The sequence below is a fragment of the Coturnix japonica genome, chromosome 2, assembly GCF_054131305.1.
Source record: "Coturnix japonica strain WE chromosome 2, WE-NBRP24, whole genome shotgun sequence".
NCBI classification, from domain to species: domain Eukaryota; kingdom Metazoa; phylum Chordata; class Aves; order Galliformes; family Phasianidae; genus Coturnix; species Coturnix japonica.
The window spans coordinates 63,550,382-63,574,505 of NC_140664.1; the positions used below are offsets into that span (position 1 = coordinate 63,550,382).

Below are 24,124 nucleotides of genomic sequence, written 5' to 3' on the forward strand. Positions count from 1 at the left end.
ATCAGTAAGAACATTTGTTGCTAATTTAGTGGGGTGTGTTTGTGTGTGATTACATATTAGCCTTGAAAAATGAGCTCTTTCCTCTTCTAACATAATTGAAGGTACTATTTGTTAATTCAAATATTATGCAGTAGAGCTATTCATAAACTTATGCTCATAAAATGAGGATACATATATATGTTTTTGGTTTTTTTTTTTCCACTAGACTTAAAATAGAGAGGGATGCAAGGTCAGTTATCACATTTTAGAGATCTGAGCTCACCCACCTCACAATTGCTCTCTTATTTTTCATCTGTTCTCCCAGTGGAAATCTTAGTCTAGGTCAATAGGTCCTTGGTGGAATCAGCTGCCTGTTAGAATGAAGAAAGATAGGGAATGATAACTTTGCTTATGGAAGGTTGCAGTATAAATGCATTTCTACGCATTTAGTGATAGGATGATGTATTTAGTGATAGGATGTTGTCTCAATCCAAAGACTGAGAAAGCTGAGAAATATTATTCCTGTTTTATGGCCAGGTTGGCCTGAACCATCTTGCTTTTCTGTCAGCATACACCGTTCTGCATAGATAGAGAGGCCATGTAAAATATGTGTTCATCTTAAAAAATTGGCAAGTGTGTCACACAGGTGTTCTTTCAGTGGAGAATTAATCCTAAACTGATACTGGAAGGAGTTTCTCTAATCTGTTTGTAAGGTCTTCTATCTTTTGGGTCTTTGTTTACTTTGAGGAAAAGATGAATATTGTGGGGTATGGATAAGCTGATATGAGAGTTAGCTGATGTCCTATTGAAAATAGTTATATTTCCAAGTATGGTTTAAAAACATTTGCATGTACAACTTTGAACTGTTTTAGCTGATTTTGTTTTGGTTTTTTTTTCACCTGTAACATTTCTCAAAGACTGTTTATAACTATATTTTGAACTGACTGTTAGGATGCCATATAGACTCACATATGTGTAGTGATGTAAGAGGAGAATGATACAGAAATGTTATGATGAATAATAAAGCTCCAGTCCTCCAAATACACATATGCATATATAATACTGGCATTTATTTTACTGGATATCAATCCATAGGCTGTGGTGAGACAATCTTCTGACATAATGCTGTATTAATGTCACTTTTACATATTAAAATAATCTTTAGCTTTGCAATTTGAACATAAGAAAAACAAATTTGAGAGGTAGGTATTTACTTGTCTTTTATTTCTACTTGTTTTCTAATTTAAAGGTTTCAGTGGCATTGTTTATAGTGTGGCTAAGGCAGGTGCAAGCGTAAAGAAAACTTCACCTGATTTTGTTCCTGTGATCTTTGTTCTTGTGAATTAACAGAGCACTTCAGATGAGAATTCTCTTAATTTCTCAGTTGGAGAAGAGAGTTAGAAAGAAACAAAGAAAAAATGTGCAGTTCCAGGTGTGTGGAAGAATGGGAATCATTTGCTTGGTCATTATCCACAGCACAATGAAATCGGTGACCTAAAAGCACACTGACTGTTTTGATCACCACCTGGAAAGCTGACGTTGAATAGACTGTGGTGTTAGTTCAGATGGTTCCTTTCTCCATTTTCTTTCTTTTTGCTGTAGATGAAGGATCCCAGGGTTATGGTAAATACTTTGCTTCTTTATTATAGGACTTATATTAGGATTATGACTGTAGGCATAGAAGTCAAACATCTTATGAAATGGGTTGCATCTCAGAAAATGACAGAAAATATTTTCTGAGCATCATGGCATTATTGTGTTCTCTGTTATGCTTCATCTGTGGAGAAATGCAAAGATAATGTTTGAAACATATTCTTTTGGCACCTTGAATAAGCACTGAATTTTCACTTAACTGAAAGCCTGGTTTGAAACCTTTCTTTCCACCTTTCTTTTGTAAAAGAGCTCCAATCTCTTTTAATTTTGGTCAAATTTAATATAGATTGTTGTTTTTGCCTGAGTTTTCCAAAACCTGCATTTCGTCACTGTGTTCCTTTGTTTTGAAATGGCTGTCATTCTTTCAGAACAAAAATTACAGAAAAACTCCAATTCAAGGGCAGAGTATTCAAACAAACATTTCACATGTTTTTGGACCTTTGTACTTCAACTTGAAAAGCTTGCTTTATTTCCAAATGTACTGGCACACTTTCTCAAGATCTGTACCAGCAGAGAAATCCTACAAAATGTCTCAAAATAGTGAAGTATTCTTGAGAGATGTCCTGAAATTGGAGTTTTAGTTAAGAGTTTGAGCTTCTAATTAGCCATCCATCCATTTTCTTTGTTGTGTTTAAAATGGGTTTCCACTTCATTATTTAATTGAATCATTCTGAGCCTTACTGTTACTTCTAGACAGTGTTAGCAATTACAGTGTTTTCTAATCATTTTAAGTTATATATTAGCCAAACTGGATGAGAAAATTTGGATATTCTCTCAGGCTGCTCAGTAAAAGCAGAGGTGCCAAAATTGCAAATGGAATTGGGTGGACAAATGCAATACATTGGAATTTAGCTTAGTATTTCAGTGTTTTAACTGGTTTGCTGACTTGTTCAGTATTGATACTTCTATTGATGAAGGTGTTAGGAACAGAATTTGCTGGAATTGTTTCACGTGTCACTATCCAAATGGAAGAATATCTCTAAGTGTTTTAGTCTGGTTTGTTTCTATTAACCTTTTAAAGATGTGTTTGTCTACAACAGGTTTGTTGTTCTTGATTTTTAGAATAATGCATTGTTATGAGACAAACATGATTTAGGAGATACATGGTTTAGTATATAATTTCTGGGAAACAACAATGATTTTTGGATTTACTGTTGATTTCTTAAGCTGGTTATGTATCTAACATACTGCAGACTCTTTTTGTCTACTAAGATGCATGTGACTAATCACACCTAATGTAGTCCCCTTTAAAAGAATGAAATGCTGCCCTTACTGAATCAATGCAGCATTCCCAGTGATGATAGTAAAGCCTTGATTTTGCCCATTGAACTTTGCTGTATGTGAATTTTTTGTAGAAGTGGGATCATTCCTCTTAAAATGGATCATATAGTTAATATATAATCTACAAAGAGTTTTGATTTTTAATACTTGTATTAATTGATTTTTTTGTTAAAAGACGGAAACAAAAACATGAAACTATTGGGCTATTTGACATTATTTTTGTGAAACTAATGCCTCATCCTGGTTCAGTGGCAGTGGCTGCTATTCTCAGCAGGCTCTCAAGGTGTTCATCAGAGATTTTTGATGAAATGTTATTCTTCTTATACTTCATCCCTGAAAATAGTTGTTCACAAATGTGTTTGCTGCTAAAAAAGCAATGGCACGAATAGGATGTGACTGTAAAGGGAGGGGTATTGGTGATTCTATTATTCTCTTTATCTAATTTCATGGTACTGTGTGCAGCCAGTGTACTGAACTTCAGTTATCTTCCATAACTGGGTCAGCGCTGCCCTGCGCCCTCCCCATGTCCCAGCATCAGCCCATGCAGTGCCAACTGCACACCACTGTGCAGTCAGTGTTGAGCCAGGCTGGGCCGCTCAGTGGGACAGAGCTGCCACCATAATGGTGTGGGGCAGGGGGTAGCAGCGGGGCAGGCTGGGCTGCGAGTGGGATGTGGTTGAATTCTAGTGGATACTTAATTTCCTGTCCATCCTTAAATAAAATACATGAAATAAAGTTAAAAACTTGCAGGCCCCTGATAGTTTTCTTTAACCATTTGTTTAGCCTGACAGCTTATTTTAAGATGCCAAACACGCAGCTTTGCTGTTTAAAGTTTGTTCCTCAGTTGTAAAATATTTTTGTCATCATTACATAATACCATGTATTTAGTGATATAAACCAAGCTCTCCACCTCTCTGTCTCCATTTAGCTAATGCTTGGCTCAACTTTTTAATACATTGCTGCCAATTCAACCACAGCTTCACAGTGAAACTCTTGTCTTCAGTCTTCATTGGCTATCAGTGATTCTTTGACGTATCTGCGCGTTATGTGGCACATCTGTACACTTAAATGGAACTTTTGTTTTGAAGGGGGAAGTAAAGGATGCATTGTATCTCACTGTCTTCCCGGGGTTTGTACCACATGCTCTTTCACTCAGATAAGCTACTAATTTTATATCTCCATACTTAAATTTTGATTTACAGTGAAGGACTTGCTTCTGCATGTGTTGGAAAATAGCATATATGTTTTGGAGTATGCTATAACTTTTGGCATTCTTTCATGAAAAATATTTTGCCCCATCTTGGTAACTAATAATTGTACCAAATAATAAGCAGTTTCTCACTTGTAAAACTGGTAATATTACTCGTAGATAGACTATTCAGAGCAGGTGTGGTGTTAGGTGCTTAAATACTTCTGTGTTCTTTTAAGTTTCATTAGTTCATCTGGCTTTTAGAGAAAGAAACTCTACTCAGGCAAATAGAATAAAGTAAATTAATCAAATCTAAGTGTCCTTAACTGGAAATGTTGCTTCAGACAGAAGAAATATTATAGGCAACAGAAGTTTTTTTTCTGTTACTGTGAATAAGCCACAGTATTAAGTAGCATAGAGAGATTAAATAAAAGCAGTAAACTGGCAAAAGTAATGGAAGAAAGAACTTTTTTGCCACTACATTTTTATTCTTTAGACAAAACTTTTCAGTTTTAATTTGTGTATGAAGAGCAGCCTTTTTAAACAAATATGCTCAGTTTAATTAGATCATGACATTTTTTATTTTTTTTTTTAATGTAGAACTAACTCAGTCTACTAGCAATGCTTGTCTAAATGCTTTACCTAATAAAAACATATTTCTTTTGGAGTAAGATGTTATTGATCCACCAGGATTTTAACTTGTATTTAAATGCATTAACAATCAGGTGTGTTTACCTAATGTACTCAGGTGACTGCAGTTCTGAACCCACCAAATATTTTGCATTAGCCTTCAAAAATTTTTTGATTAAAGCAGGACTTAATCTGTCAGTCTTAATCTGTAATCTGTGTTGTGCTTGTAGGCAATACTGTTGCTTGGCAAGTTCCAGTTTAGGAGAAGGTGCTGTTGAGCTATTGGAGATAATTCTGTCATGGAAATAATAAAAGAAATCAACACATTTCTTGCAACCTCGAGTGTTTCATTAATATAGCTATTCTAGTTTTCAGGGGCACAGATTGCTGTAGTAACTACTTAGCATGATCAGTAATTTCATGCTTGTTTTGGGAGATAGCTGGGTGCATCTAGATAATGGCCCATAGCTCATAATGCTGCCTCTTTCATCTCTGCTCTTTTCTCAGGACTGGGTTATGTTGGGCTTCACTTGAAAGTTGAGCATTTGGTGCTCTTGTGAACTGATGCTTTGCTGTCATCACAGAGGGGCTGTGCAGTAGTTTCAAAATCTTTGGCCATGGTTAGTGAAATTGGGGGCATTCATATCTGAGTGGGATAATTGTGGCCTGAGGTACTCAACTCTGATGCATGTTCTACATTTGTGCTGAGGTTGTGGGAATGCCACAGTGGTAAAGTGCAGGAGTGACACAGTTATTTGTCCTGGTGACAGAGGGCTAGATAAAGATCACTTTCTGACATGGATATCTGTGCCTGCATTCCATAAAGCCTTGGTCACTTGTTAAAAGCTGTGTGCACAATGGTCTTTGAGTGAGATCTGTGCAGAGATCCACCATTTGCTCAAACTGCATTGAGAATTACCCGTAAGAAAATTATCCCCTAGAATAAGGATATTCAGAATTTTATTAATTCAACTGGTATGATTGCTACCACCTTGTCTTAACTGTTCTAAAGATTTGCTTTACTGGCACATTTTGTGCAGGGCTACATGCCTTCTGTACGATAAAGAAAAGGACTTGTAGGGTTAAAAAACTGACTTTAAATGCTTTCTTGCTCCATGTGATCTAAGATATGTGGTGGAGACCTCTTAAAACCACAAGAAGAATGTTTATTAGATGTTGTTATAGATGTAGTTGTTGAATTGTATTTCCTTTTCTAAAACAAATGAATGTAGGAAGTAGTGAAGTAGAATAATACTAAATGTCCCATTGCAACAGGAAGGAACAAGTAGTCATTGTGGGAATTCTCATCTCTGTATTTTTTGTGCTTTATATGCATTAAAATTTTACCTCATGAGGATTTAGCTTTGCATTAAAAATAAGCTGGAAGGGGTTGGATCAATTAGATACCTTACAATGAATGGTTCCATATTAAATTTGGAACAATTGCCAGAGGAGACCAATGAGCTTGTGACCACTGCTTTTGCTTGTATGCTTCTTCCTTAGTACAGGCTAGCTGTGTTTTGAAACTAGATAGGGAGGCTTCGTGCATTAGTTTATTGTGAAGTGCATGATAATTGTCTTGATAATTCATCATCCTCCTTGTGTCTGGTTCAAAATAATTACAGTTCTGGTGCTGTTTTTCTTATCTTAACACATTTTACACAGAACGCTGTCTCTTAAATTCAATATATGAAACATAAAGGGATCCTGTATTTCTTAAGTACCAAACTTCTGCTGTCTTCCGCTACCCAATTTCTACTGAAAATAAAGACACTTCAAATTTGCTAGAAGCTGAACCCATTGTGTTAGAAATATATGAGAATAAGAACAGTTGGCTAAAGTTTCTCCTGTGGTGAACAGTTATGTTTTTCTTGGCTATTTTCAAAAAGCAAAACAAATTGTCAGTCAAATTTCCTGTTCTCTGTTTTTGGAATCTGGCACAAAACCTGTGAGAGTCTTCAATCCCGATGGCGTTTGGTTCTCCAAGAAAACAGACTCCCCACTCGAAAGAAAACGTGTGGAGCTTCATGCTCATTCCTGCTCTTCTTAAGAAAGAAAAAAGATTTCTTAAATTTCCTAGTCAGCTACTATGGCCTTTTGTGTTTTTGGAATTTCATTTGGAATGAACCTGGGGTAATTATGTTCATTATTGCTTTAGGGAATTTTTCTGTGTATAGGAGTAGAAGAGGGGGTTTTTTGCAGTCTTTTTTCTAGTGCTGCTGGATGTTATAGCACTGCCCCCAAATATCTTTAATTATGTGCTAATAATGGAGTTATGTGGCATTTATTTATTTACTTATTTTTAAAACTGGAATTGCCATCAGCGTGGAGTTTTCAAATACCTGACAATCTTAAAAGATCTGCTTAGCATTGAAATAAGTGTGGAAAGTCCTTCTGAAAATGTGAGAAATGCTCTGTACTTGGAAATACTTGCAGTTGAATATCAGTAATAGCGATAATGGGCGCAGTTCTTAAGAGATTACAGGAACACTTCTTGATTTCAGGCATACCTTCGCTAACTGTGAATATGAAACTTAAAACTCCATTAAAAGCACAATCTTAATTTAGACAGTAGTTGTTCTCTGCTTCTCTCTTTCTTTTCAGCACCGTACTGTCATTAATAATTGTAACTGACCTGTACTTTCCTGTAGAGATGTGTATTGGAACACAGGGAGAATTTGGTGAGAAGCTGTTAAACAAATTGGCTGTAAATGAGAGATACGTTTTGGTCAGTTGTAAAAGTATGTAACAAATAACATACTTTCAAGCAATTTCAAGACCTTTTAGATTATTTCTTTTCTTTCTGCCACCTTCCTTTCTTCCATTACTTTCAGAAAGAAGGTTGCTGTAATTCAGATGTTTTTAGCTAACTTTTTATTTGGCAGCTCTGTGATATGAAAGCCCAAGGAGAAAGGCAAAAGTCAAATAGGCAGTAATAGACCTTACACACTGTGGATAATTTCTATATTTTAGTTGTATTAATTTTTTGTGCTTAGTTTATGCTTTGGGCCATATATTTTTGTTCCTACTCTGTGAAGAAATGAGATATATTGGGGGAATTTTTAAGTTTTGTCTCCATTTGTAAGGATAATAAAATAGATGTATAAAATAAAATAAGCAGATTGAGCTGTAACAAATTTTTGACTATTGTAATTTTACTTCTTTAAAATAGCTTTTAGTTTTGGTGCATTAGCTGTTGTTTGGGAGAATGAGATTTAGTTATTTTAGTCTTATAGCCTATCAAAAATGTTAAGTGTGAGAGGTCATCGAGGAATTCATGAGTGACTCAGCCTAAAACGTGTACTTTACCTCTGTTGTACAACAGGAGTTCCAGCAGTTGTCACACACCATAATGACTTTTCTCTGCTTCTTCGGCCTTATTGACACAATACTGGCTGAGCTGTATCCAGGAGGAAGATACAGCTTTATTCTAATTTCCAGGGACTTTGAATCAATCCATTCCACTATTCCATCTCATAATGGTGTTTTAAGGACCATAGTGATTGATGTACTCGGCATGTAGTCGGCATTGTGTCATACTTTTATTCCCAACATTTTTGAATGTGTGTTGCATGGGAAACGCGATAAGATATTTGAAGGCTACTGTTTGGCTGCAGAGAACTTGTGTGCTGTTGTTGCTTGTGTCTTCAGTGATGACTGAGCTGTGTGGTGTGTACAACCACTGGCTGTGGTGGTCAGTTGCAGCTCATGTAGTGTGCCCTGCAGTGGTGAATTTGTCACGTGGCTTTCTCACACAAAACCACAGAAGAGTAACCGTGCTGTAGAACTGCACCTCTTGCAGAACGATAAGGTAGATAGAGCACCTGGGCTTTCCTGGCTGTGATAGTATTGCTTTCTTATGAGCACTTTAGATCATTTTGTTTTTTACTGTTAGAGATTCAGTTCTGCACTTCTTAGTGCAGTTAGCTGGGCTTGTCTCTTCCCCTCCCCTTTTGTTACTCTGCTCTGATTTATTCAGTGTTTGAGTTTGGAAGTGTCCTGTGGGTTCTCCATTTTATTTGGAAATTTAGCATTTTACAGTCTAAAACAAAAGCTATCAACACATTTTGTTTGAAATGCTTCATATTTATAGTTCCCTAAAATTCTCTGTTGCCTTTATCTTCCCAGTCACATGGGAAATTGGAGGGAACACACACACATCTCTAATGCCAGTGTTGCAGATTTAAAAATAGTTTTCCTCCACCAAATGCTAACAGCTGGTTGGCTTTGTTTCCAGGCTGAGGATGCATTGTATAGTATTCTCATTTTCCTGTTGTTGCCAAATGCTAATGGATCAAGTTTTACTTTGTAAATTCTGTTGTAATACTAATTACACTTCGGCAGTGTTTCTGGGAGGCCTTTCACAACTCCAGTCAGGAACCTATTGCCCCATTTCACAGATAAATACACAGAAGGAGAAAGTGGATGAGGGGAAGTGTTTTGAATTGATTTAAATGACAGAGAAGATAATCTGCACTGCACAAACCAAGGACTGTTTAGGCAACATGGGGATCTTGGGGCGTTCAAGAAAGCAGGTCTAATAAATTGTGCTCCCACCCTATGATAAACCACTTAACTTCCGTACCTTTAGCTGAATTAAATCAGTGCAAGTACCACGGCAAATGTATTGTTGGCATATTGAAATGATGGCAACTGCATACTGAAAACACTGTCATCTTCGTTAGTGAGTGGGGAAAAATATCTAAAGATATTTCAAGGAAAAATCGGTTTTTGACAGTGCTTTTCAGAAACATCCTTTGTCATTGTGGTGCGAGTGATCAGCTATAATGAGAAGTTATTTCTGAAAGGTGCAGGATGTAATAGCTTTTTTGAAGTGTCAGTCATCCTACCATCTTACAAGAAATGAATCTGCCATTTTACTTGATTTTAAAAATAATTTCAAAATCGATGGCTGTTATGTTAAAGCAGTATTGCTGTCATAAACAGAATTCTTACTGTTTACATTTTGGCATAGATGCTGAAACAACCAGTGCAAAACACAGAGAGACCTGGGAGTTAATAAAGTAACAGATGTCTGTTCCGTTCATGTGGAAATAATCATATATTGCATTTTTAATGGAATAAAATCAACATATTGTTTTTGATTAATACAGTAGGCTTTCTGGTCATACAGGGATTAGCATCATGTGTGGCATAAACCTGAAAGTTAGTTTATCAAGTATTATGTGATGTGGTGGGGATCAGTGTTAGAAATGCCATAAGAATACACACTAAACAAAATCATTTTGACACTGACTGTAGTACTAGATAGATTAATTGTATCGCCATATGGACTTGAAATTACCTTGGGTATACAAAGGAAAAATCTAGATAAATGATAATTCATTTAATAGTCTGCGGTTTGTGTTTATGGAAAACAGAGTTCCTCAGGACCTTCTAAAGGAAAATAAGAGTGTGCCAAATGTAATTTCAGTGTTAAGTGTTCACTGATGGTAAAATTATACTTAACAGAAGTTTGCAATTTTTGCAGGTAATAGCTCTAGCAGATGCAGCAGAAGAAAATCAGGCCAACATGTTCCAGGCATTCACAAAGTTGAAAAGTGCCACCCATCTTGTGATTATGCTGATCAGCCTATGGCAGAAACTTAACACCGATCAAGTTGCTATTATGGAGGCGACGTTTTTGCCATTAGAAGAAGATACAAAAGAGCTGGTAAGAAGCTAAGAATCTGTAAGAATTACAGGAAAAATGCTAATTTAAAAGAATTTCTCTGTGTTCTTTGTTGAAGATTGAGGTTTTTTTTTTTAATTATTTATTATTATTATTTTTATTTTTAATTTGATTTATTCGTAGTGATTGAGTAGGTTTCTGATGCGAACCATGTGATTTCACAGAGAAGCTGAGAATTTGGACTAGGTAGTAGAATAGTTAATGAAAAAGTAACAGTTGATTCCTACTTAACAAATCCTTTCTATTAAAACAACTGGGAGTATCCTCCTATAGCAACTCCGGCTTGTGTTAGTATGAACAATTAGATGGAAGCTAACAGAATAGTTCTAATTTTTTAAAGACACTAATACAAATACTGCCTGGTATACATACACGCCTGTGTCCTTGCATACACACCTTCATAGAATCACAGAATTTTTAGAGTTGGAAGGGACTTTTTAAGATCATCTAGTCCGACTACCCTGCAACAAACCAGATCTCCCACAGCTGGATTAGATTGCTCAGAGCCTGGTCCAGCCTGGCCTCGAATGTCTTCTGGGACTGGGGCATCCACTATATCTCTAGGCAAGCCTGTTCCAGTGCCTCATCACACTTACTGTACATGACTTTTTCTTTATATCCAACATACATCTTCACTCTATGTTTGAAATCATTTCATCTTGTCCTGTCATCACAGACCTGGCTAAAGAGTCTATCCTCTTCTATAAGTTCTCCTTTAGACACTGATTCCAGTATAATAACTGTAATGAGTAGGCATGTACACACAGTCACATGATGTATTCAGTCTCATAATTAATCAGTGACCATATTCTACTTTGATATGAGTTCCCCAGCTAAATGTTATTACTGTAGTGGAAATAAGGAATATTCAAAGCTTTTAACAACTAAAGATTAATATTCAGTGAGTTTCAAATCTAACTATCCACTGGATTCTAGGATAAGGTACTTAAACAATACTTAAACTTAGAAGATAAATAAGCTCTAATAGCACACCTCTTAAAACAGTGTCTTTCAGGCATCCAGAAATTGAAGTATACTGCATAACTGTTTTCACAGACAAATTAAATGTAAGAAGAAATAAAAATTCTCTGACTACACTCTAATTATACTGCTGTGTACATAGCTTTTGCAATATACAGTGAATTCAGACTTCTGTACATACCCAGAAGACTCAGAATGGTTTGTGGCTATTTTAGAAAGTTTGTGCTGTGTTCCAAGTAAACTACAAGTGGTCTACAATTTCAGCTGGGAAAAAAAAGTATGTTTTGGCATTTGACATATTGACCAATAGGAGGCAAAACGAAGCAGTTTTCATGAGATATGCTTTGGATTTTTGGCTCTTTTAAACTTGAAAATTATGTTGCGCAACTGAGGTGTGTGTACTCACATGAATGGGATTGAAAGAAGGTTCACACCAATCTTATAAAAGCCCAACTACTTTTTGCATGACTCACTTTTATTTTGCCATCAAAGATTGCATTGCATGTGACACATCTTTCTAAATTGTGGGGAAATGCTTTGCATATCTATAATATATATATACAGGATACCAGCTTCATATATATCTCAATGTCATTTTAATATAGCAGTTCACAAAGATCCATATTAAACTCGTAAGACCCTGCATAAATATTGTAAAGGTGTTCATCCCTCAGAGCAATCAGGATGAAGAATATAAGCCAGCAATAACTGTAGGTGGAAATTGAAATGAAACCTTTACAAAATACTGAAATACATGCCATATTGAAGTTGTTATGGAACCACAGAACTCTGAATGTAATTTAAGGAGAAGTTAAGTTAGGCATGGGAGGGAAGGGGGGAATCTTATGACATCAAAATGGTTTTTATGGACAGAAGCTGCTAGCTAGTGTTCCTGTTTCCTTACAAGCAGCTGAGTGGAACTGTAGTGAAAGGAAATACCCTAAAGGATTTTATGTACTCAAACAATTACGCAGAATGGCTTGTTGTGTTTTTATTTGAAGGGATGTTTTAGATGATAGTTTGGGTGCAGTGTAGCTTTCCAGAGTATTTTCTGCTTTGTGAATGTTAAATTATGAAAGTGTTTTTTTAAATAAAAGGGAAATGTTTAGAATATACTGTTACTGTAAAAAGAAATGCTTCTCTGACCATAACATCAACATTATTCTCATACATACCATTCCATTTAGAACAGATCGCATCTTGTTTCCTTGACCTTCCAGTCACTCCAGTCAGATATTTAGCAAATAGAAAAGAGATGTTTTGAGTTTTTTATGTTAATTGGGCCTGTTGCTACAGATGCTTAAGAAAATGTGAAATTGTGTTTTCTTGCCTACAAAGATAAAGCAACAGTAACACTACAAGTTTTCAAAATGAGATACTTAAAATGAAGTTGGGCTTTTCCTTTGTATTTTAATGATGATTTAAGTTTCTGAGAATACCTCTCATTTTCTCCTTCCATTGTATTTTCTTACAATTTAATGCACATTCTAGGAATGACTGAAATTAGGCATGATATATTTTATTTCCTGGAGAAATTTCTAACTAACTCTTGAATAGCATTTCTTAAATTAACCTAAAAGGATTGTTCTTTTTTAATACCGGGAATCTGAGGGTATCCTTTGTTTTTAGTGATTCTTTCATGAATGTCACACAGCCTGGGAAGCATAACATCAGAAATTGCATGAGATCTCTCAGATCTCTGCTTTTGTCCAGTGAGTTAAATAAGGAGCTGTTTATTCTGTCAAGGAACTTGGGTGCAGTTTTGTTCTAATGTACATTTTTGTTTTCTTTTACTATTGCAGCAGCCCACGTTCAAAATATAGAAGTATATATTTCCAGTGTTTCAGATCATAGTGTTCCATGCAAACTGTATTTTAAAAGTATAACTGTTCAAAATCCTGTGTTGGCTTCATTAGCTGTTGAAATATCTGACAGAATATGGCAGAGTTGTTTTGGTGACAGAAGAATCTGTGATCACTGTAATAATATTGATGATTTATCAGAGGTTATATTATGCACTTCTTTTTCCTTAAAAGAGGTGATGGCTGTTCTCTGAGGCTGTTCTATTATACTCAGGTATTAAAACAGGCAGTGACAGCAATTTGAATTACTAAAACAACTGAAAATAGTGAGGAACATTTTTAGAGCTGTTTTTCAGTCATTTTACTAAGCTGAATCATCCGATTGAAAGGAGATACTTGTAAAGTGCTGTGTTTGTGGTAGACTGATAGTATGCTAACAATAGAAAATCCTTTTGGGAAGGCAGGGAATTTATCCAAGCTTATTTAAAGGGTTCAAAGGTTTATATCGCACAGCATAGCTTTGATATAATGATTGCATGGTGTTTGGATTGACTGATTGCTCAGTTGTTTGATCATTAAGCTATTAGTACTTTCTCTTAGCATAACACACTACAAGTGGAAAAAAATTCTGTTGATATGATATTAATATTGTAATTTTAGGATTGATGGAGTGCCCTCAACAGTATAGCCATCAGTGATAGCTTTACTAGAGAATAAATGTTTTCACAGTTCTCTTGATTTTATTAAATAATGTCAGAAATGCTTTTCTTTTCTCAGAATCATCCCTTTGTATAGTACCATTCTTTATACTATAGTTAATAGTAGCTCTAAATTGGCTTTGAGGAAGCACACTTTAATCTGCTTTTATTTACATTTTATATACTTGTAGCAACCAAGTAAACATCTGTATTCTACCTTAATTTCTTAATAAGTTGTAATTTGGAAGGAAAAAAATAAATGCCTGTGGGTAAAATGCATCTATTTGTGTGACTCCGTGATCTAGTTTAATAAACTGAAGTTAAGGACTATAAATTTACTTGTATAGTGTTGATTGATAAAGTAGAAAAATGAAATTTAGGCAATGATGAAAAAGAAAAGCATGAGCAGAAAATCACAAAGTGCCTTGAAGAAGTCATAGGAGTTAGTCTCCAAATCATCTCTGCTTTCTTTAAAAAGATATTCTGAATGTAAACCACCAGAAAAAGATCAGTAATTTGGAAAAGCTAGATAGTGTGTTAGGTTTTACGCATGATAGCAGATGGATTTTATTGTAGACTTCTTGAATAACAGAAAACTTCAGTTTGGTGAAAGAATCCTTTGCTGACTGAGAGCTACCAAGATTAAAGATAAGGTTAATTCCATAATTCCAGGAGCTTTAATTCTGTCAAGACTAACAGTATCCATCCTATTCTTAACTTTTTCCATTTATGTTTATAGCTGCTGGGACGTCGAGCCAATAATTACATCTTCGGGAAGAATAATTTTCCTGAACCCTAATTCTTAGAATTTCTAATAAATTGTCACTTTTCAATAATTCTGTAATTATAGACCATGATAGGTCTTAATCATGGTAAAATACATCTGCAATCAATTTTTATATATCTTATTTTCTATACTTTTCCTGTCTTTTTGAATCACTTTTGAAATGCAAAGTTCCAACCATGTAACAGACAAATACTTTAAAATAGTCTGAGATATTTTAAATTACATTGCTTGCAATGAGCTAGTACCAATTATATTGCTTGCAGCGAGCTAGTACAAATTGTCATTTGATACTTTGTAAATGAACAAAAAACCCAAATTCAACCAACCAAACCAAAATAAAAAACAGCAACAACAAAACCACGAAGTGATGGGCAGTGACAAGTAGTAATTTGGAAGTATATTTCTATGTAATTGTATCAAGATCCTTTGTTTGCCTTGAACAAAGACTTTTATAGCAGATACCCCTGTTCCTTCTGTTTTTCTGTCCAGAAATAGAATGAATGATACAGCAGGAAAGACGTAGCTTTTGTGGCAGAAGCATGTGAAATTTGTTTCCTTGCTTTCCAGCTGGTAATAATAATTTACATTAAACTCTGCCTATCTATCATCTTTAAAAAAATTATAATAATAAAAATTAATGGACAAGTGTTTTTCTTTTGAAAGCAAAGCTATTTAATGGTGTCATTCAAAAAGACATCTAAGAATCCAAGTCTTTTAAAGGTTGGGAAAAAATGCTAGTGGCTTTTAAAGGCATAATTGACAAAATACATTGAAGGAATTTCAAGATTTTTTTTGCTAAACATAATTATTTTCATAAAAAGTAAGTCATACTCTCTCTGAAGCATAGTTTTGGCTTAGGACAGCATAAGTGAGGGGAAGATGGTGTTGTAGGAATGAGATTTCACACTCTTCCCTGGCAGGGAAGTTCCTGTATGAGGAATAAAGGTTAAAAAGGTACTTGTGGTGCCTGGAGCCTGTCAATTGCTCAGGTATGAACATGTGACCAACTAGAGATCAAGAGTAATAAAAGTATGGCTCATATTCCAACCTTCTTTGTTTTGTGTTTTCATATAGGACTTCTGTTCAGCAGAATGCTGAGCAGACCAGTCTGCTTCACTACTGTCAAAGGGATAGGACTGCAGAAGAAACAATTAGACTAGGTGGAGAGGTCTTAGGGTTGTAAAGCCAGTAAGGTAGTGCAAATTGATGAGTAACCATTTTTACTTTCCTTTTATTTTTGATCCCTTGAAAACAGGGTTTCAAACTGATTACCTGTGAATTTTGTAATGTTGAGAAACAAAAGATCAAGTATTTGCAGTAAATAATTTGGGAGAAGGAGAGAATTTGAGTATCGAGGTCATCTCACCACTTCTTTGTGCACTACCGTAGTTCCACTAATTTTTGGCGAGTCGTTCTCTTCCTGCAGTTAATTTTGCTCCGTGAGAAAAATGTGCTTTGGCAAACATAACAAATCATTTTCCATTGCAGGCGACGTATGCCATTGAATAATGATTCTCATTTGTAACTGAATTACATCAGTGAATTATATGGGTAGAATAGGAAAGTGTAAATAGTGCGTTGTTTAAAAAGAAAAAAATAAATTCTGGATGGCATAAAAGTCATTCAAAGAACTGTGCAGAAACAGGTTATGATATGCATTATTTACTTAATTGTATTCAACTGAATTCATTTCCCTCAGAGGTCAGTCACAGCAGTCACAGATGTTTTTGTGATATACCAAGACCAAACCATCCACAATGATATCACAGATATTAATATAAAATGCATTGAGATGCAGGTGTGTTGATATTAGCAAAAGCAAAACAATAATAGAGCAAGAATAACAAGGCCTAATTTGTCTTTCCTCTATCAAAAATTATTTTGCTAAACCCCACTGAACTTGTAGACTTCACTTAAGGCAGACTCACTGTTGGATGTATATCATTCTTTGGGAAGATGCATGACTTCTGTTGTAATTATGTTCCTGCAGACTGCTTTGACAGCATCTGCAAAACCCAAACAACACCTTGGTTTACCTAGCTAACAAAAGTCATTAAGGAGAGGAAAGATTGTTAGATGATTTCAGTTAAAAAGCAGAACAGCGTGCTCCTGGAGTGGGCTACAAAGAAGACAATCAGTCAATTCATTCAGAATGCATGCACGAGTTTATTTTGGCAGTTCCCAGAACAGGATCAGTGGTTGTGAGGAGTCAAGTTCCGAAAGAGAAGATTGAGATAACAAAAAAATCCCAACCCAATAACCAAAAAACCACCACCACCACCAACATAACAAAATAAACAAACAAAAAATCCCTAACCCTTAAGAACATGAAAATGAATTATGGGAATAATTATTTAACCAGTTTATGTGCATCTTAAAGAATATACTCTCTAATGAAACTGTGTGTTCAAACTTAATATGTTAATACTTTAGTAACATGCAAGTGTTGCATGCCATTTTCATGGGCACTGTGGCTTTTTTCTTGCTGTTCAAGAAACAGAGACATTAGAACTGTAGGATATGCTTAAGGAATGTGAGCTAGGATGTCTGATAGCATAGCAAATTCTTGGCAAATACTGCTCATGGCTCATGTTAAAGAATACCAGTTCAGTAGCCCTGGATTAGTGATTTGCCAAATTTGTGTGTGTAACAATAAGATAACTTCTTAAATCACTGTGAAATCAAAGTGTTGAGAGACATGGCCAGTGTTTCTTGTGGTTATACAACTGTAGTGTTAGGACTAGAAACTTGTTTTTTTGATTCAGATAAGCATAAATGCTATGGTTTTCTTTCACCAAGGTGAGTTTCCAAGTATTGTAGCATTTCTGAGAGCTGATGAAATCATTAATGTGACTAAAGACAAGAAATAAGATATAACCAGGCAAATTCCCGAGTTAACAGATGTAAGAATTCCTATCGTTTGATTTGCAACAGTTTTGCATATTTTTGCAGTATGTTTTTAATTGCATTTGCGTTCTTTAAATACTGTATTGGCTATCATTGTATGATAAATTAATATGTGGGCAGTCTGAAAATGGCTGTTGCCTTAGGAATAGTAACATAAATAGCTATAAAGGCTGTCAAGGTAAAGTCAGGCTTTTTCAGAGAGAGAGAGACTTCTCAAAATACAGAATCAAATGTCTGTCTAGCTCATGAGCTCAACTTAGGAGGAGTCTTGTTCAAGTTTGCCCATTGTGCCATTAGAATGATTTATTTATACTTAAGACAGCTAGTATTAACTTTTAGCTTTCTCAGTTTTCATGGTCTCTGAGTTCTGTTAATTCCATAATGCAGTTGTTCCCAAACTAATCTCGCAACAGACACATTTCTCCCCCTTTCCAAGTTGTTCTCCCCATCCTTTCCCTGGAATGTCCTCAGCCCTACAATATTTCTGAGCTCTTATGCTTACATCCCCAGCTTTGCTCTTCATAGTGCACTATATTTCCCCACCCAGATATCCTGACCAGGTTACTTCAAGGTTGGATGAGTTTTTTCCTGCATAGCACTACGATTTGTCTTGCTCTATTCTTCTAACAATTATGCTGCAGCTTCCTGTCTAATACATTTTCTGTGGAGGGTTTTGGGGGAATGTGACTTGACATTATACTTACGAAGAGATTTGGCAACAAGCACCACTGTAAATGGATTTTTAGGTTGGAGAAATTACAATGAAAATGACTAGCCATTTTAGACAAAAAATAATGCAAACCTGTATTACAGTATGAACAAGCATTCTTTGAGAAGTTGCTACTCTTCTGTATTACCTCGAGTAAGAAAGTCTCTGTTAGAGTTTTCAATAAACAATTCTTTCTTGAAGCTCTTCAACTGGCACAGCAAAGATTCCAATAACTTTCAGTTTGTGTTTGATGCAGTAAGCAGACTTCCAAGACACAATGTTCCACCCTCAATCACAGGAGAAATGATCTTTGATTCTGAAAATGCCCCCATGAAAAGTCTTGTGGCATTTAGATAATTTTTGTTTTGCAGGCTAAATCATTAAATCGTTAACTTTATTACTTATCAAACCTTCTAGGTGTAATCATGATGTTTAAGATGGTCCTGTAGACTTTAATTGCAACTCTTTGATTTCACTGCCCAGTGTCTTACACTGGTTAGTCAACTTAATTTGTATGTGGAGATATTATCAGCTAGATCAGGCTTAGCTTGGCTGCTTAGATGTGTGTTCACTGCTCACTGCACTCACTGACATTTGTTGACGCTTGCTGAACATTTATGGAGAGCAAACGGGGTGTGAGCACAGTGAGGTGGTGGGTGGTGTGTTCCATCAGTGGTGGCAATGACAGTGTGTCACCTCCTCTGGTGCAATTGTTTAGTGGCGTGGCATGCAAGTTCTTGTTTGTGGCTGGTGAAAATGCATAGCTAATGGTGGTGACTATGTTGAAAAATATTGCTCTGTAGCTGAGAATCAGCTCTTTGAAATAGTGTTACTGTGCTATTTGTTTGTTCCTTGGAAATAAATAGGAGACACGACATCTGGAATGACGTATGTACATTTGGTCTTCAGATTCATTTCTACAAAGGAAAATAATAGTGTGTACATGCAAAATATGAAGCTAATCCTTTTCCAATTATAAAGTTAAAATATTGAAGTAAGTAGTTCTCATATCTGTTTCAGATGACACAATGTGATGAACTTACATGGTTTAAGATCCCTTTCTGAGAATATTGGTTCAGTTCTGTTGTGGCAGTTACAGTAATATTGGCTGGTCATAGTATGCATTACTAGTACTGTACTTCTACTGAAGCTGTTCCTTCAGGCCTCAAATGCACAGAACGTTAAGCAAAAGCCACCAGCGAATATTAAAACTCTGGCTACAGAATCATTCTTCAGTGTGTTACAGACTAGACCACCTGTACTTTCAAAAATCTTTTTTCCTTTTTAACACATAAGTGTTGAAGTTTTCTTGTTGCTTCAGTTCTGCCTGTTTTTACACCAAGAATTCTGACATGCAGTCTTACTTGAAGCTATTAATTCTTAGTTGGCTAAAAAGTTGGATAAAGTCACTTCAACAGAGTTTATGTAAAGATTTTTTTTCATGTAGATATCATTCTAATGTATTCTTTTACTAATCATAAAAGCTGCTTTGAAATTCACTGTTCTTAATAGGCCAAACAGTTTTTGAATTGGAGGAGATAGTTTTATTGTCCGTTGAAAAAATAGTTTTATGTGGAAATTATGAATGAGGGTTGGAAATTGCTAAGGCTACAGTACAAGGTGAAATGTATCTGTGGGAGCCAGAGACAGAATAACAGCCACTTTTAATTTCCCGACTTCCATTAGTTTGTTATTCAGTCTCCTTATTTAAATGCTCCTTTTGCATGCTTTTTTTTTTTTTTTTGGTAATTTCTTTGTAGAAATATTGTTGACCAGTTTCTAAGCAACAGTATGCTGGCATTAGTTAACCATGTCCTTCTTTCACTCTTTGTGAAAATCAAGATTCTTGTGTTTATGTTGTCTTACTTTTCATGGCTTGTTGTATAATCAGGAGAACCTGGCTTGACTGTTTTTGATGCTTTGTAGATATTAAGTTTCATTGCCCAGTATGTGGGAATGTAGACAGCATTTACCAGCTCATTAACCTCCTTAAACTGACTGAAGAATGGATTATTTCCTGTCACCACCACAGGTTGGTAGATAGATTACACTCAAGTATACTGGGAAAATATTAAGCTATCACAGCATTGACTGACTGTGAAGACTAGTGTGTGTTTTGATAGGGTGAAGTACATGTAACTGTTTAGTCTCACCAATGTACTTCACAACATCTAAGGATCTGTTACTGACCTGTTCTTAGGAACCAGCAAGTTCAGGAAGGGTGTCTTTTGTTTTTTTGAGTCTCAGTATTAGTGCCTTACCCTCCACAATAACCACATGAATCTGTGAGAAGAAATTCTCTGACCTTATTAACAGTAGACTCTGACAAGTGTTGCTTCCATCATTCGCTAACAGACTAGAGGTGTCACACTCATGTAGTCACAGAATTTTGTTAAGGAGGTGATTTTGCTGTTCAGCTGATCAATTCCACTCAAGAATAATACAGCATGAGGACTATATGGCCTTCAGAGATCCTTTCCAATTCTAAGGATTCTGTGAACTAGAAGACTGTAGTTCAATTAACTGCAACTGGATACTAAAACAGCTACCTGATTACCACCATAAGAGCTACCTTGGTGTTGATTTCTGTTAGTGTAGAAGGTTCTAAACTGTTGTCCCAAGTCTTGTTAAGCCTATAAAGATTCTTGGCAAAATAAGTGCTAACTAGGAAAGACTGTTGTGAGAGTTGATGCTGATAGTGTGACAAATTAATATTACTTCTGTATGCATGCAGATATATGCAGCACATGTATGAAACTTATTTATGATTAGCTGAATACTGAGAGACATAATGAAAACTGAAATTAGAAGACTACAAAGTCGTATCTGTTGGTGGCTAACACCATTCAAGCTCTGTAAGACTGTAATGAAAAACATGAGTCAACTGTGTGACTAACTTGGAAGACATTCCAAATTAATCACGAGGTATCAGTATTAAATATGGCGTAAGGTTACAGAATGCATCAAGAAGAGATGATTCTACATCGAACACTACATAAATGAAATAAAGTGTAAAATTATGAGACAACAAATTATAAGACTTTTGCCATCCAGAATTCTTACTTGGAGGAATATCTTTGGTTTCTTTGCATTGCTGAAAGCCATACTAGAGAGCACAGATTTGAAGCTAATTTTTAAAGGTGCTCCTCAAAGTGCCTTGTGGGAAAGAAACTTCAGTTTTCTTTGGGTGGGTGATGTCTCTTTGACTAAATGCATTATTTATTTTATTTTATGACAAATATAATGCATCTTCCATATGATATATAAAAAGCGTTACATTTGAATTTATATTTTAATTCTGTTCTGAATTCTAGATGTTGCATTCAGAAACTTCTGTTTTTCCACTGTTTTAATACAACTGCAGAATTTAACCATTATCTGTCTCCAACTGTCAATGTATTTAAAATTTATTTATCTCTGAACAGTATTAGAAATATTTTTTGCCCCTTCTGGCTTGCTAGGGAATTTTTCACGTGTACAAACTGAAGGGGCAGATGGCTATGACTTTCATGAATCCCCAAATTATATTTTACATGTCAGCACTATTTGAAAATTCTTCTATTTGAAAATTCTTTATCCTTCTTTTGTAACTTGTGTTTAATGTGCTCTGTCATATTATACGTCACCTCATTTATTTTTATTTCCTGTTTCTTAATTCAGGGTTGGGAAGAAACTGTGGATTCTGCTGTTTCTTTCTTGCTAAGAACTTGCCTATCAAAGAGCTTTAAGGAACAAGCACTGTCTCATAGCAGCCAGATAAGCATGCCCAAAGATACTAGCAGACTTAAGAAGAATATCAGCCTATTCTGTGATAGATTGGCAAAAGGTGGCCGCCTTTCTTTAAGCACTGAAACTGCCACTCAACAAGCCACTGCTGTGCCAGGTAAGACTTTATGTTCATAATTTAGAGTGTGAATTTGCATATAAAAATTAAAAATGATGAATAATCGATTATGTTTGGAGCTTAGTTTTTGCTGGTTGTAGAAACCAAACACTGCTTGTGTTGCAAACTAATAGAATGAGCTAGATAAAACTTCGTTTTAGGATTATATTATTATTCCAGTGTGATCACTTCCTAGAGTGTATGCATAGTTATGAAGCAAATGTACCCCATATGATCATTTTGATACGCTGGATACTTCATCAGTCTTTCTTATTTTTAAACTTTTCAATTGAATTGAACATGTGCATTTCTAACATATGTGATGAAAAAGTGTGGACTGAGAAATCCCATTTTCTTGATAAATCCTGTTTTTTTGATTGAGAATTTATTTTAGTAGTATTATGAACTTTGTGACATGCATATGTCAAAATACAAAGTAGTCAATATAAAAACATGCATGTTTAGGAGGTGGATGTTGGGTAAGTGCATGAAATTAAACATCAAACTAATTTTGATGTATATTTCTCAACTAGAAAATGAATTTAGAGATTTCTTCTTGGAGTTATGTTTTAAAAAATGTTATTCGTGTCCATTTTTCAAAGATACTACTTTTTAGTTATGCCAGGAGGAAAATTACCATTGCTCTACTTTTTAGTTGATTCTGAAAGATAGCATCTTCTGTTAGGCTGCAAGGCATTTTCTTCCTGCCTCTTTTCTCTTAATAAACACCATATACTCTTGCTGACTAGGCTACATGATATTTTTCCAGCTTCCAGCTCCGTGTTTAGGTAGGAAGGTCACTCAGCTTCATAGTCTCCTAAAGAACATAATGTCACTATGTTCTTTGACTACAGTGACTTACAGCCCTTGGGAAGCTGTATATTGTGTACTGTATTTAGGCCTCGTGCCCCTAGAACTCAAAAAATGTGAACTGTTGGAGTGGGTCCAGAGGAGGACCAACAGAAAGATCGGAGGGTTGGAACCCCTCTCCTACGAAGACAGGCTGATGGTGTTGGGCTTGTCTGGTGAAGTCTGGTGAAGGCTCAGGGAAGATCTCATTACAGCCTTCCAATATTTAAAGGGAGATCATAAATATGATGGAGATCAACTTCTTATACGCCCAGACTAGGGGGAATGATTTTAAACTAAAAGAGGGGAGATTTAGGCTAGCTGTTAGAAGGAAATTTTTTACACGTAATCTGGAGAGGCATATTAACATGTTGCTCAGGGAAGCTATAGATGCCCCATCCCTGAAGCTATTCAAGGCCAGGTTGAATGGGGCCCTGGACAGTCTGATCTACTGGGTGGCATCCCTGCCCATGGTAGGGAGGCTAGAAATAGATGATGTTTAAGGTTCCTTCCAACCCAAGCCATTCTATATTGCAAATCAGTAACATGATTCTATTAAAGTAAAATTGTGGCTTTGGGATGTAGTTTTATAACTTTAATGATTCCCGTTCTTTGTGAGGAAGATTTGGTTGAAATGACTGTGAAACATGATTTTAGAAAAACTTAGATAAGTAAAATTCAGAAAAGAGAAGAAAAATTGTCATTAGTGTTTTTTGTTGTTGTTGTTTTAAATTATTTACGTTTAGAGTAATAGGAAATGTGCACTATATCTGTCCAGTAAGCAAATCTTATAAGCATTGTCAGCTTCTTATAAGTTGATCAGAATAATTGGCTAAATGTGATCATAAGTAACTGCAAGACAAATCAGACTGTATCATACACTGTGTTGCCTTTGGCAATAAATAGACATCTGAATGAAGGGTAGAGTGATATTCTTGGGGAATGGTGCCAATCCATGTGTGGGTCAAAGCCAAGGGAGTTTGGAGGGAAGGTGTTGTCGACCACCCAGCCTGTCATGTATTGAGTTTAATGAGTGTGAGAATTCATAGCATAAATTCTGCTTACCTGCAGCAAATTAATTCTA

General features: G+C 35.6%; 1 protein-coding gene across 21 annotated transcripts in view; it reads left to right on the plus strand.

The window, feature by feature from the left end:
- BBS9 (Bardet-Biedl syndrome 9) overlaps positions 1-24,124 on the plus strand; it is a 257,151-nt gene that overhangs the window by 104,313 nt on the left and 128,714 nt on the right. For 17 of the 21 annotated variants that reach the window (XM_015855026.3, XM_085539992.1, XM_085540005.1 and 14 more), the window contains 2 exons: positions 10,224-10,406; positions 21,969-22,191. In XM_015855026.3, coding sequence (XP_015710512.2) covers positions 10,224-10,406; positions 21,969-22,191 — 406 coding nt within the window. The remainder of the gene's footprint in view (positions 1-10,223; positions 10,407-21,968; positions 22,192-24,124) is intronic. The other 4 variants (XM_085539999.1, XM_085540000.1, XM_085539996.1 and 1 more) reach the window with 1 other exon arrangement.